The following is a 15954-nucleotide window of genomic DNA, read 5'->3' on the forward strand; positions in this document are numbered from 1 at the left end:
CTCGTGTTTCTCGAGAGACGAGGATCGTTCATTGATCAGGCAACAACCCTCGGAATCGTAAAACATACGGGCAATGTGACCGCAATCGAAGATACGTCTCGCGAGCATAAGAGGAAGTTGTTGCGTGTCACCAGGGAATGATTCCATTTTCCCTGTAAACCCTCCCGTTTAATTCAAGTAAGATAAATAAAGGAGGAGATTGTTATTAGACATATCGCAAATACCATAAACGAATAAGTATGCATTAATTATTGAAAGAAAATGGTAGAATATAACGTATTAAGTAAGTTACAATAGAAATTTTGTACTATTGCGAAGTAAATGTTATTCATTAATCAGGTAGAAGAGTTTTTCTTTAAAATTATTAAAAAAACATGCACTTAGATTATGGCATGATTCTCGAATTCTTCGCAGTTTTTCAAATGGAAAGTATCCCATCGAAATTCTTTGAAATAAAAAGTATTTCCTTGAGTACATACTTGAATAATTAGAATCGCAGCAAACTGGTATTTTAAAATTGGCTACTACTTTCAAGAAAATATAATTTATTCTTTGAATAAAAAATTTGTTATATTTAGGAAAATTCCATTCAATTGATAAATAAAATAAACTTACTTTCAATATAAATGTCTGCTGTAAATAGCTATACAAATATATTAAGAATAGTTGATTGATGGTGAAAAAAGAAAATCTGTGAAATATCTATGCAACATCTATGAAATCCTATAAATCTTATAAATTGCATATAAGGAATTATTTAATTACACAATTAAATATACAATAACGCTTCAATCTGTGTTTATACGGCATAGGTTATAACTGATTGCACATCGTAAAAATGGAAATGAATCGTTCGTAGGCACATTATCATTTTAACACTTTCTACGAGAATACTTCATCTCGTTAAATATACAAGTAGTTTTCACGATTGCTTTGTAACCTTCTGTCAACAATGTATTCACCTGTTGCATCGATCGGTGCGACCTGTTGGCAAACATTGTACTCTAAATGGCTCCTTAAACTGTGAGCAACGAAGAGTAGAATTCAGAATTCATTCATTTTATTTGCGCAAAATATATATGAAATATAAAATTGAAGTTCGACACAAAATATTAACGTTTTGCGCTCCTTTGTCGAGCGTAGCTCTGTATCGGTAGATAAGGAAAAGGAACAAATATAAGTTCCATAAACAATAAATATAAATAATAAATTTAATATAATTAGTAAACAAAATTGTTTACCTTTTTATTTCAAAGACGAAAAATTGTCCTTTGAAGTAAATTTCAAATAAAACACGCAAAGGGATTTAATATTTGTGAGATAATTTTTCTTAAAGAAGCATTTTTATCAATAAATCCACCGTGTCAATACCTTTTACAAATTACATGAAATAGCGAAGCCTTACATGAAGTAGTCGAACGCCTGACAAAACTAGTAAAAAGGGAGAAAATAATAAATAATCTTCGTACTTCGTTCATTCATCAGTTTGCGTTATAAAGACATACGCGATTAATCTTGTATGAAAACCCGTAAATAGATCAAGTGGCATAATCCTTCTAGTTAACCGTTAAATAAAGAGACGAAAAAACAGAAAAATACTCTCAGTGAAATATACATGTATATATGACTCAATTATCCGGTGTCCACCTTCATAACAATTTTCTAGGTTAGAAGGATCGTTGTGCTAAGAAGCTGCACCGTGCGAATTAAGATTCTTACCTATCGTATTATAATTGTTCTATGATGACTTTGAATAAAACTAATTGAAGCTAAGTATCGTCAGATTTATCGCAAGATCGTCAACCTTGAATTTAAAATATTTGTTCACGAGATCGTAAATCGTTTCCACGTCCTCTCGGGAACAGCAAAACTGGCCACCTGTCGGTGATTTCGAGAATTATTCCTAGCATATCAAAAGTTGGCAACTTTTATAAAAAGAAGTGCAAGATAATATCGAGTAATTGAAGAAACGAATAGAATTGTAAGAACTTGAAGATTATCCTTTGCATAATATTTACATGGATTGTTGTAATAATTTTCGACATTCAGTAATGCTTATTTAATGCTTGCTTGATAAGGACATGGAACGATTAGTCGTGTCGATTCATTGCACAATTATTTCGCGCGGTTTGAGAGTCAAGTAAGTATCCTCAGACTTACATACGTAGGTAGGCGATAAAGGAAAAAAAGAATAGGAGGAAAAAGGTACAAAAAGATGTGACGCTATAATCAGAGTACGCGACACGTCATGAAAGTTTCATGAAACGATTTCGTTGCAGTGGTGAACAAAAAGGGTGATCCCAGAAGCAATATGGAACTTCCAGCTAAACTGTTGTACGCATTTCACGTCACACGCAATTATGCGTCACAAGTGATACTAAACGGTCCAGTCCAATGATATTACCCACGACAACTAAAATTAAATCTATACAAACTAACAAAGCACTTTTAACTCCCTTGAGAACGACCACGTGAAATGATTATTTATTATTGCGACTAAACTAAGTTTACATGCATTGTTCGAATATGCCTGTTTGAGACAAGTGATTAGCTTCAAGCTGGAATTCAAATAAGCACTTGTAATGGGATACCGATTAGAGGCATCGAGCAAATAGCCTGATGAGACGATAAGAAAATAAATTGCGTTATGTTTACAACAATCAGAAGGAGGAAAACTCGTTGAAAGGTAGCAGCAAGTCGTGAATATCAAAGCAACGATTTACGGATAATAATTAAACGACGTTAAAAATAATATGCGTCGTTAATGCCTCTCCGTCGAGTTGCGCAACAAATATTGTTTTTAATAAATAAATTCTCCTTGGCTCCCCCTTTTGATTTACCGTAACAGAATGATATGCCCATGGCTGTGGTGAACGATGATCTTTACCGCACTAATAACTAACTTGATGGCCAATGGAAGCTTAATGGAACGATAAAGCAAAATAATTTTACGATCCACTGGTTTCCCTAGAGGTCGCTGCTCAGACAGAACGCGTTTGTCAACGATAAAATTACGCAGATACGTGTAATTAAACGTAATTGTTACTTCAAGGATTATTAAGCATTCCAGGCACGTTCGAACTAAGATGGAACAAGTCTATTCACCCTTTTCAATTTGTTACAGTTTATCCTTTCTCTTCGGACACCTCTGTCATGTCCCTTACTAACGACTAGTTTTGTTTACCAATGGATTCGAGTTAGGAACTCGAACAATCCCTGTTTTAACCTACATTGAATAAAATTTTATTAGATAATTTTATGCTCCAATTTTGATTTTCTTACTCTTCTTAGCTTTTGGGAAAATATTAGCAAAGCTACATTTTTATTCCCGTTAATAATCATTAATTAAAACATCACGTTGTTATTATCGATAGGAAATAGAAGTTTATGTATCGTTAAAAACGAACTATCGTTTGAAACGAGGATCTCCGTTGAGAACCGCTACTGAAAGCAATCGTCAACATTACAGTTATTAACCCTTTGCACTTCAAGTGTATATCTACAAGGCACAAACAATATCAAGTGTTCCACTTCAAGTACGCGTCTCAGCCATTTTGTTGGTTCAACGATATCACATCCCCGACAATAAATAATGTAGAGAACCAAATAACAATTTGGTTTTGCGTCGTTAAAATGCAACAATTATCACGCGCAATCAGTTAGCTCCACTCGGAATAATAAATAAACGGCTGGAGGAAAAGCAACGATCGAAAGAGAAATAGGAGCAAACAATTTGCAACACACTGAAAGAATGAGATAACTATTTGAAACATTCCGTGTACTACCGGTACGTAATAATGTTGCAGCTTGAAATTGATTAGATAGGAACCGGACGATTATCAATATCATATTTTTATCGCGGCGGACCATTCCTCCGCGCGAACTGGAGGCTCGTCGAGGACGCAACGAGGCAGTCGTCAACGTCTATGGGCGTCGAAGGGGTCGGACGGTGCGACAGAGCGGTACAAAAGATGCAGAGAAACAGTGGTGGTAGGATGGGGGACAACGAACAATTCAGGGTCCTCGTAATCGGTTCCATATAAAAGCATATGGCGCGTCAACGGGAGAAGACATTCTCACCGAGTAATCGGTCCGGTGATGACCGAGCAGCAAGGTCATCGAATCAGCGACCCGCACAACCCACGCCACGTGTTTCGACCGATATATTTCGTATTAGATAAAATTGCGGGGAACACTTGAATATTGAAACGTGGAAACGCGAGAAGCGGGGTTTTTCTGCAGGAAGGAAGAAAAAAAAAACGTAACGGGAAATACATATAAGAAGGCAGTGTTTCGTGATTAGTCCGACAGAAAGTGAAGCAGAAGGAATACGGTCACCTCCTAAATTCCATCGGGTTTCGCGTGTGCCAGACATCGCTTAAACCTGTTTCTGGCCTCCTTCGGATTTTTCCTTGGATTCCTATTGAAGTACAGGAAACGAAGTTGAAGGCGACGCGAAGAACTGAAGATCTCGAGGCTCGCGATACATCGTTTCTAAGGTGAGCGAACGAAAATACGATTGAGCTGTTCTTAGCTGCGTGGAGAAATATCGCGTGTGATGTGCTGGGAAAGATTGCTCGCAGTAAACGAACTTTGAATCGTCCTCGTGCCCTCTCGTGTGTTTTAATTGATTTAATTGTTTCATGATAAAATGTGAGTGGGAATTAGCAGTAATTGGTGAGAAACTATTACACAGAAGATAATACAGAAATATTTAAAATTGCATTTCTCGCCTCTTTATTCGAGTGAATGAAAAGTTGTTAATTATTGTCAAAATTATACAAATATTTTTAATAGTCTATTCATTCGATTACGGTCGACAGAAACACAGGTTTCTCTAAAAAAAAAAAAACTTTCATTACCTCGGGTTGTATTTTTTGTTGAAGTAGAAAGTAGAGCGAACGATTGAAGTTATTATTCAGAAAAACAATTGGCATACTTTCGAAAAGTAACAATATGCCAGCGACCTCGAGCGTACATTGTTACGAAACGACTTTCTTTCCCTTTGATTAAACCTCAAGTTTGATTGAACCTCAAGTACAATTTTAAAGAAAAAGTAAAAGTAACGGATTTCATTTATAATCTGTTCCAATCATCTCCATCGAGGAGCCCTCGACTTTGAAGACAAATTTTAAATGACTCCGCTCCGAAGCCTTCGAATGCAAGGGGTTAATATAATTCATTAAAATTAAATGAAAACTTGAAAATATCTAAATATTAGTAAAACGAATAAACTCCGAAAATGTCTACATTAAAAAACAAGTAGAAAAAAAAAAGCAATTCTAAACTGCATTCCCAAGGAGTAATGAACAATATACGATAGAGCCACGGGACACTTTCAGTTCTGAAAGTATGGAACGTGAACTTTTCGTTTCTTTCGTACGATTACAAAAGCCGCGCGCGTTATATAAGCGTTTACATACCGCAATCTCGCTGATTTTCACAACGATCCTACAACGATTAAGTCACGTTTCGGTTCGAAAGCAATGTTGTATCATTAGATTTTTATCATCCCCTGAGAAGGAAAAGATAATCATCGAATAATCCAGCACGGCTGGTTTCGTAGCAACAACGCCACTCTGTATACACGCGAATAACTCGCAGTCTGCGGCATAAAGGTTGCTAAACTTTACAGGAGTGGAGAAAGTTTTCACGAGCCGAATAATGTCGTTCCAAAGTGTTTCGTTCGACGAAAGTAACGGAGAACATATCAAAAAAATTAATCGCAGTCTGTTAATAATAAATATGACTGTCAACAAATCGTAAAACGAAAGAAAGAGCAAGATAAAGCTTCTTAGTAAATTTCTATAAAAAATTAACCCTAACATTATCAATATTTCGATGATTAATTTTTTTATACGAACTGCCGTATAAATTAACCCTTTTTTAATAACACGGAGCAATTATTACCAAGAATTTGACTTCTTTATACGTGAAAACCGGCTATGTAAAAAAGAGTGTAAGGGGATATAATAAGAAAGATTATTGTACATTACGGTTACAGCTAATAATATGTCTATTATCCCCGTTTTGCAACTCCAGCAGATTTTTAGATGAAATAGCGTATAAAGATTTTAGAAACTGATTCGATGTCACTCTCCGTTTCTACATAATTGTTGTTTTCAGCTGATTTAATAAATTTCGGTACTTCCACGCATCATCATCTACTTTAGATACATCCCTGTATCTATCTGTACTTTACGATTTTCATATAAACAAGTTAGTTTACTAGAACAGATTACGTACACCGATCTAACATACTTTCCTCACACGTGCATGGAAAACAAGAAACAAAAATAGAGAGAGAATTTCAGCATGAAAATTAAGAAGGATCATAGTTATTCAGAAAAGAAACTGTTGCGGAAAGAACATAGTATCGAGAATGTCGATTAAACTAGATAAGAAATGAAAAAGGGAATTAGTTGATTTGAATTGTCTGGTGAAACGTCGAGTATTGAGAAAACCCATTAAATTAATAAAGAAAAGTAATACACCAAAAGGACGCGTTTCCTCATCGTCGAGTTTCCTTATCTTCGGTTAATTAAACGAGGTGTGGTGAGACAAGGATTGTCTCATCACACTGATCGTTCGAAGGCCAATTGAGCTGTTCCACTCGTATTATTCGAGTGGTCTATCAACCATGGCCGTCCACCAAATTCTAATCAGAAGTTAATTAGTCATTGTTCTCTGTTGCGTCGACGTGGCGAAACAGGTGAGTGGTGCACCGTTTCCTATGCTTTCACCAGCACACTAGAAAGAGAACTCGTTCCGCGTCTGATAACCAACTGGAGCGTGGAAAAATTACCAACCTCCTAGTGAGAGCACAGATTAAAAATGCTATGTCTCTGTATACAAACTCGTAACGTAAATCGTAACAAAATGAAGCAGCGATCCTTTCGATTGGAAGAAAAGAAAGTTTACTGTGCCGCATTTTTTTATGAATATTTTTGAGAAATTTTAATATTTAAATCCAGATTCAATTTCTGTTGCTTTTGCGAAGAGTTAATAAAGAGGACCAACATAGGTTTAATGAACTGAAAAAAAAATAAAAACTGAACAGCTCTTAATAATCGACTGACAATAATCGTGCAACAGTAATAATCGAACGACTATGGATCGTTATTGCAGTAGAAATGAAATCGCAATTCTGAAGGCCTGATGGAAATAAAATTCCTATGACGTCGACAGCTTTATATCGCGTTTACTGAATTTTTATAACAAGTAGGAAACAAGATATAATTGACGTCAAGAACGGAACTAGTAGAAAAAATAATTTGCACCTATGTAATGAGGATAATTACTTACAGCAAAGACGAAGACAATTGTTTAAATTTGCAACCTCTTGAATAACAACTCTATTTACATTTCTAATTACATTCTAATTACCCATTCAAGAGATGAAACGAAAAAAAGGATAAAAATAATCGAAGCAACGTAATTATTTTAATTTCTCCTACAGCTCTAAAGATGAAAAGCTTAGTCATCGCATTATCCCATTTTCCGTTCAATCAACTCCTCTACAGCATTTACCATCGCGCTTCCGTTAACCAGGAAAACACTTGAATATTATTCGCAGTTAACATGCGCAATAATCTGCTTGGGATTTTCATAGCTTGGGTTAATCAAAGGTGAAGAGTTTTCCGGATGTAAGCCATGTCCTGGAGGATTTGTATGAAGATACACTCGGTGATTTACAAAGATACGGGAATTTGAAATTCCAAGAGAGGCTGATGGGAAAAACTTGCGAGTGTTAATCGAAAGTGAAGAGTTTTCCAAGTGTAAGCCATACCCTGAAGGGTTTGTATAAAGGATCTAGAAATACAAATCCTTCAGGACACGGCTTACACCCGGAAAACACTTCACCTTCGGTTAATACTCCAAATTTCCATATTTTTGTAAATCACCAAATGCTTGTGTCTATATTATATAATATTTGTCACTCCCTATAGATTGGTCGGTATCTCTCCGTCGATTAATTTGAAACAGAAATTACTATCAAAATACGAGACGTTAAGAACGAAGAGGAAATCCAAAATTGAAACATCCGCCGTTATGTACTTTGATAGATTTTTGGAAAATTAATTACATCAATGACAAAACCACGAAATGGCGTACGATTGTTAATTATTTCGCGAAAAACTCATAAAAGCATCTCGAAGAATGAAATTCTAAACGTCTCGTATTAAATAGAATTAATTATAGGGGCATTAACCTAACCTAACCTAATCTAACCTAACCTAATCTAACCTAACCTAATCCAACCAAACCTCGTTTAACCATAAAGTTCTGAACACGAACAAATTTGTACCCGCAGATGGGAACTATTCTACAACAGTCTGTTTTTAAAGGCAGACAGAGGAACGCAGGCAAGAATACGCTTCATAAATTATTCAGCCAGGCTGCGGCAAATTATTCCAATCAGCGGGCGATCCACTATGAAGGTATTCACTTGTCATTGATGTTACTAAGAAAAAATAAACCGTGCATAAGCGTGTACGCCAAAAAAAGTGTAAGCAGAGGTATGCCTAACGAGCGAGTGGCAAAAAGGAGATAGAAAAACTCGATTCCTATCAAATTACCTATACATATTATCTAGACGCACAACTTATTAGCATTCCGTTTTAATTGCACGCAAATAATAATATACTAGAACATACGACATTGTTTTAATAAAATAAAACTGATCAAAGTGTTTCAAAAGTACTCGGAACGTGTATTTCCACGTTTTATCGCACCTCGCTTTTCCTATTGTCATTAAAAGTTAAATAGAGGTCGACTAAAACGAATAATTAAAATTTTTCGAAAACTCTTTTAACTGCATAGCAACGTTTCGTAAGAATAAGGTGAAAAGAATTATCCGGGAACATCAGAATATACATTTTGGATCTTAACAAAAAATTTTTTATTGATTTATTCGATATAGACGATGATGGACAGGAGTACACGATTTCTTACGGAGAATTGGACGAGTTGACCAATAAATTGGCTCGAGTGTTCGAAAAGTACGAAAAACCAGAGAACGCGTCAAAGTCGATCGTAGCGGTGTGTATCAAGCCTTCTCATCGACTACCAACGGTGTTAATTGCTATTCTGAAAGCTGGGATGGCATACCTGCCCTTAGACGCGGAATTCCCAATGGTCAGAATGAAACACGTTCTGCAAGAAGCGAAACCATTCGCAGTGGTAATCGAGGAAGAAGGTAATCAATCGTGAATCTTTCATTTTTTTTCTTTTTTCTCGCGGAACGAACAATTTTCAAAACCAATTTCGAATACTTTAAATGCTTTTTGCGAACTAATATCACGTCACTGGCTCGCGATTATTATATCATTAGACTTTCACGGGTAGAAAAATTTCTATACCATATATGGTGTCCGATGAGACCAAGATAATTTATTTTGTAAATATCATTTAGTTTTATAATAATTTTGCTTCCTTTGTCTCGATGGCAATCCTTGAGTATTATTTTTAATGAAAACTCGACACTGAGTAACAGAATTTTTGATATTGGAAATATTCAGAAACCGGTTTTCATATGCGTGGTGTAGATTGGATGATGCAGATTGGAAAGTTGTTCATTTCTTACCAGGTAAACCTTCGATATTCGATCCTCAAACACTGGGATATCCAGAAATACCAATCTTTAGTAATTCTAAAATTTTTACGATCGAATAAAAATTGAAATGATTCACTAAAATTCGCACAATCTTCAAAGAGTAATTATATACGAGCAAATAATTCTCACGTGTACTCAAACAAACATATTCTCGCGGGACTCCCGTGTGTATTAAAAATACTGCATAGTAATGGGATAAAGAATATTTTCCAAGAAACGAAGTAAATCAAGTCGAACTCTGAAATTCATACAGTTCTAAACAACTTATTATTAATGGCTGACTGAATCACGTATTTACTCGAAGAGAATCACGCGTACGTTGAATTTTTCCTTCGCACAACTTCCTCGTGTTCTACGAAACGCGATTATTAATGAGAGGAAAGATAAATGCAAAACGGAAGAGGGTTTGAGGAGGCATTCGAATCGGATCTGCAAGAGCGTATCGCGTTCAAGTACGATTTTCCCCTCTAGCGGTAAACGGAAGGACCTTGCCGCGTATACAAATCGCCGTACTCGACTTAAGGTCGACTCGACACGAGATAAAAATCTCGTTCGATTTTCTCCGGGTAGAACTTCCGGAACTTTAACACGGCCGAGGTTTCATTGGCGTAGAAACCACGTTCCTGTCTCGGTTAACTGACCGCTATTTTATAGCGTACAAATTCTTCACTCAAAGATTACAAAGAGTTAAACAGTCAAAGAAGGAAAAAGATGCTGCTATGAGGGTCCTCTAACTTTACAGTTTGTTCTTTTTATCAATCTTTTAGCGGATCCGTCGATTTACGAAGGATCGAGCACGATTACATATCAACAATTGCTAAAACGATCTGAAGGCGAGGAGAAAGAGGACTTAGAAGTCGAGGAAGACGTTGAGAAGACAGCCATTGTTCTGTATACCTCTGGAAGCACCGGAACACCGAAAGGTGGGTGCCTTATTTATATGGAAGTTGATTAAGTTTTATTGTATCAACGAATAATATTAATTGTTAAGGACCTTTGGTGTACAATGATCCATAATTTATGCTAATAATATTATTATATAATTAATGTATCTATTTCCTTTCTACAAATCGTCCGTAATATTTTCAGTATTTACTTCACTGCTATAAGAATTCAAGGTTACTCTGAGAACAACTGAGAGTTAATTTCTCTTCTTTTTTATATACTTATATACTTTTTTTTTATATACTTATATTACTCCATTTTCTCTAACTATAGGAGTGCTTCTGCCACATGCAACTGTGCTGAATCGTCTACAGTGGCAATGGCAAGAGCTACCGTATGCTCCAGATGAGGAATGCTGTGTATTCAAGACGTCTTTGACGTTCGTGGACAGTGTCTCCGAAATTTGGGGGCCATTGCTGCAAGGGCGCACTCTTGTAGTCGTTCCTAAACACATCACTAGAGATCCCGAAAGATTTGCAGCAATATTAGAGAAACACAAGGTGAATTGAAACAGCGAAAAATACCAACAGAAAAAGATGTTCGTACGATAAGTTTACAATTTATCTTTAATTAGTAAAGAAACCAGACAGAAATGTTCGGAATTTAGTTCTTTGCACATGTCCTTCAATTCGGTTCAGCTTGAACCGACTTATGTATGAGCTTGAATCAAATGCTTGAATATTCTGAAAATAGATTTTTTCTGCACGGAAATAATTTTTTATTTAACGTATCCTGTGTGTTTCATAACGATTTCAGATACAACGATTAGTACTGGTTCCGTCTCTGCTACAATCCATGCTAATGTATCTGAGCTTGCAGGTAAGCAAAATGGCAATTATTGCATCACGTAATTAATCGCGAACGCGGATCGTAGATTATGTAGATACATGCAAATGGCGTAGTGCCTCGTTAAGTATCTGTACGTGTTCATTTCTTTCCTCGCTGTTAAAAGATCCGTTATACGTATATACTACTATACTATTACACTACACGCGCCTACGATGCAAATTTAAAATCCAGACCATAGACGTGTGTCCCTTTCAAAGAACGTAATTTTCACACGTCGACTCCGCCAATCTAGAATGCAATTACCTATTTAATTATCTTTTACGTATTACCATCCGTGATTAACGATTTGCAAACCAAAAATTACGAAATGGCATAACACACAAAAGATATAAATAAATGTACTTATACTTAACACAAATTCGAAATTTCTTTAGATCTTATCTTTTACTTCTGTTTATAAATATTGGCTGCGACTAGTTGCACACTATATAAGTTAATAAGACACAGTTGTTTGAGTAACAATTCGCTTTAGTCACGCTCGATAATTGCCCATAACACGTTTCAGAAGGAGAACGGACTACGCTTATTGAAACTGTGGATATGTTCCGGCGAAACGTTGCCGGTTTCCTTGGCCGATCAATTCTTTGCCACGTTCGAGAACGACGATAAAATATTGGCGAATTTCTATGGAAGCACAGAAGTCATGGGGGACGTTACCTACCATTTGCTGAACAACCGGAGACAATTACAATCCACGGAAAAAGTGCCAATTGGTAAATGAAAAAAGTCAGCAATTTTAAAATTTAAAAAAATAATAAATTCTTTCGTAAAAAGAATAAGAAAAAAAAGAAAGAACATATCCTTCGAACATTCGGCGAAAAGATCTAGTTGAAACTGAAGAAGGAAACGTTTCTGAAATACAAAATGCGAAATTTGATAATCTTCGAAATCTAGAAATTTCTGCAGTCTCAGTAACGTTTCCCTAGTTCAAGGCCGCGTGAATGCAATTCTTACCACCATTATCTGATTCCAGGAAAGCCACTAGACAATTGCATTATTTATATTGTGAACAAGGAAATGCGTCTGGTCCCACAAGGTGAAGTCGGGGAACTGATTGTCGCCGGAAGGAATCTCGCGACTGGCTATATTTCCGACACCGAGTCGCGCAAGTTCCAGGACAACCCTTTCGCGATCGATCCAGGTAAATCTAACACTTTTCTACTTATTTCTATCTATTCGAGTTTTCGATCGAAATTTCAAGAAACACACTCCTATTTTCACTGTGAGTTGTCCGGCTGTGCCCTCAAGGATTTGCGTCTCTACGTTTCGCCAACATCGTTCCGTTATACTCAGAGAACTCTTCATCTTCAGTTAATCCGAGCCTTGAACAAATTGTTTCCAAAAAATATGCACTCACATTATTTTCGAATATCTTGCAATATTTTTCTTCTATTCAAACTTGTGTTTCAACAGGTTAGAAAAATTGAACAAAAATTTTAATAATCAACGGGCGATACGAAAAAACAAGAAACGTACAATAAAATTACTCGAAGCATACAAGCTCTTTCATTAGTATTCGTAATTTATGTTAACAGGAAGAACAAATTACAGGCACCCATCCTGGTGTTTGTAACACTTTTGTTGAAACGGGGCTTCCCCACTTTTTCCCGCGATACTCGCGTAATCTCGTTACGGATGTAACATTCGATCCTACTTTAAATGGAAATAATTCGTGCCAGAACCATGGAAATCCCCAGTTTCTCTCTCTCTTGTTCGTTCCATTTTTTTATTCGCTTCTCCAACAAATGAATCATCGAACAGTAAGAATTATTTATCCTCTGAACGTCTTGTTACGTCTAACAAGTGATTGATTGCCTTATATACGCGCAGAACGCGAACGAATCGATTACCATCAAACAAAACGGAAATAGGATGAGAAAACGGCAGAGACGAAGAGTTGGATATAACATCCATTGAGCCTTCTTGAGAATTATAAGTCATTGCATAACATTGAGACCATCGTTCTTGAATGTCTCATTAACTGCATCAATCATTGATAGCTGCCTATTATGTTTCTTATAGGCAATTTTTTTTCTTAACTGAAGATAACTACTTAGTCTAAAATTTAGTTTTATAAAAAGATATAAAAAATCACACGTGATGTAATTTATAATGATAGGATTCCCAGTGCAATACGATCAATAATATCGCACTGTCTGCCTTCTGAACAGAATACTCGAGAATTTATTGTACCGGTGACTACGCGAAGGTGTGTAAAGACGTGGTGATGTATGAAGGACGCGTGGACTCGCAGATCAAAGTCAGAGGACACCGTGTGGACCTCACTGAAGTAGAGAAAACGGTGTCCCGAGCACCTGGCGTGGACAAAGCAGTCGTTCTTTGCTACAAACCCGGGGAACTATTTCAGGTACTGATAAAAAGAATTGTCTTCAGGAAATAATATTTGAAAAAGTGATTGGTCTTGTTGTTTAAAAAATACTCTCTAAATATCAAACATGTAAATGTATAAACTTTATTTCATATTCAATTTCTACAGGCACTGATCGCTTTTGTGACTGTTACAAACGACTCGTCCGTATGCGCATTGAAAATTGATACATTTCTGCAGGCTACGCTGCCTGTCTACATGCTTCCACGTGTTATGGTCGTGGACAGCATACCACTCTTAACAAACGGAAAGACTGATCGTCAGACTCTGTTGAAGAAATATGAAGCCTCTAACTTTGACAATGGTACCAAACTTCCATACTTTCAATTCACCTAATCGAGACTTTTATAGTTATAATTAAACTGCATATATGAAAGCATATTAATTAATACAAACATCAAATAAAAAAACGTTCATACTTATCTTAATATTTTTCACATCTCAGAAAGTAACCAAAGCATGAATTGTGACTACACCGGTGTGCCCGAGAAACATCTGGTGAAAGCGAAAATTCTGTTCCCTACAATAGCTTCTGTGATCGGCACGCACGGTCGCGCAGACATCAAGTACGACTCAAATTTCTACGAACTTGGCGGGAACTCGCTGAACTCTATATACACGGTCACAAAGCTAAAGGATCAAGGTTACGAGATAGGCATCACGGAATTCATAACGGCAAAGAATCTGGCCGAGGTACTCGACCGAATGAGATTCAGCTCGGACGATACGTCCTTCGAGAACAATCTTAATGAGGAGGAGTACACTTTTGAAATGCTCAATTACTCCCATAAAAAGGATACCATAGAGTACGTAGAATTCGTTGAAACTTATCTGAATAAATAGGTTATATGTGATGATAATACTGAAACGCTACCACCATCTGTGCACAAGATAAAAATTTAAGAATACATGAATTATATGACTAAAAAAATGTTTTGTCTTTTACAGCATTATTACAGAAAGTTTCTACAACAAAGCGGACCTAGAGCAATGGTTAGCACCGGATATAAGCAGAGAACATTACCACGTAATGATGGAAATCCTCTGGGACCCTTTGGTTGAACAGAACCTTAGTTTCGTCGTGAAATCGTCACGAGATGGTAGAATAATCGCCGTGGGTTTAAACTTCGACCTCTGGGACGAACCTGAGTTGGTCATCGATTCGAAATTAATGGTCGTTTTCGAGTTTCTAGAATACCTCGAGGCGCCTATCAGAGAACGAAAACTACCTAAAGGGAAGGGACAGATTATACACAATTTCATGATGGCGACAAGCAGCGATCTAACTCCAGCCGAAAATGTGATTGCGATGAAAGAAATGGAGGAATACTGTTTGCAGCTAGCAAAAAGAAAAGAATACACTGGGATATTCACCACAAATACAAGTCCACTGACGCAGGTAATAATTTTCAACTAAAAACCGTGAATTGTTCTATATAACATATATATAACATCTCGTCTATCAACGTTGTACAGCCATATTGTTTTGTTATTACTTTAAATTACCTTAATTTTAAATAATATATATAGCTATATTAATTAGCGATTGGCATAAGAATTTTTCATTTAATTACCATTTTGTTTCTGTTGCAGCAACTCGGAATAGACGTGTTTGGATATGAAACGATGATGACTTACCAAGTGAACAGGTACAATGCCCCGGACGGTACGAAGCCCTTTGAGAAAGCACCGGACAGTCAACTAGCAATTTGCTCGTTAAAAATGATCGCCTGATATCTCCTGGAAACGAAACGGATATATTAATGAAACTTAAACTGTGCGAGAGCTCGATTTATCGCAGTCGTTCGAAATGATGAAATTAATATGCATGTGTATACTGATATAGCGTAGGAGATGACATTGAGTATTAATTTATCGTAAACAACATTCAATTTTTCGCACTTCGTATTTTTTTGTGACGTAATCATTTAGTGATTCTTTCGTCTTTAGCATAATTGCTATTGCTATGACTTTTTACATAAATTATTACAACACTTTAACAAATGTTGACACACACAATTAAGAAGAAACATGAATATCATGATTTACAGAACATTGTAAATATTTTTGTACATAATATAGCGTATATTGAAAAGGTTATGTACGTTACTACATGTGTAGAATAAGTAAATTGAATGATTTAATGAAAAAAGTT

At 36.2% G+C, this 15954-nt stretch overlaps 1 protein-coding gene across 2 annotated transcripts; it reads left to right on the forward strand.

Annotated features, from left to right (window-relative positions):
• Positions 1-4241: 4241 nt before the first annotated feature.
• Positions 4242-15631, forward strand: E (nonribosomal peptide synthetase ebony). Of its 2 annotated transcripts, none has more exons than XM_076903815.1 (13): positions 4242-4499; positions 8315-8441; positions 8924-9199; positions 10384-10539; positions 10835-11061; positions 11318-11380; positions 11916-12123; positions 12384-12551; positions 13582-13778; positions 13908-14103; positions 14245-14605; positions 14748-15198; positions 15393-15631. In XM_076903815.1, the coding sequence occupies exons 2-13, from the start codon at positions 8315-8317 to the stop codon at positions 15531-15533; spliced, it is 2571 nt and encodes an 856-aa protein (XP_076759930.1). In that variant the 5' UTR covers positions 4242-4499; the 3' UTR covers positions 15534-15631. The 2 variants fall into 2 exon arrangements, with proteins under 2 accessions (XP_076759930.1, XP_076759929.1); XM_076903814.1 differs by having other exon boundaries at positions 4242-4462; positions 8309-8441.
• The last annotated feature ends 323 nt before the right edge of the window (positions 15632-15954 follow it).

Source organism: Xylocopa sonorina, chromosome 11 (genome assembly GCF_050948175.1).
Source record: "Xylocopa sonorina isolate GNS202 chromosome 11, iyXylSono1_principal, whole genome shotgun sequence".
Taxonomy (NCBI): domain Eukaryota; kingdom Metazoa; phylum Arthropoda; class Insecta; order Hymenoptera; family Apidae; genus Xylocopa; species Xylocopa sonorina.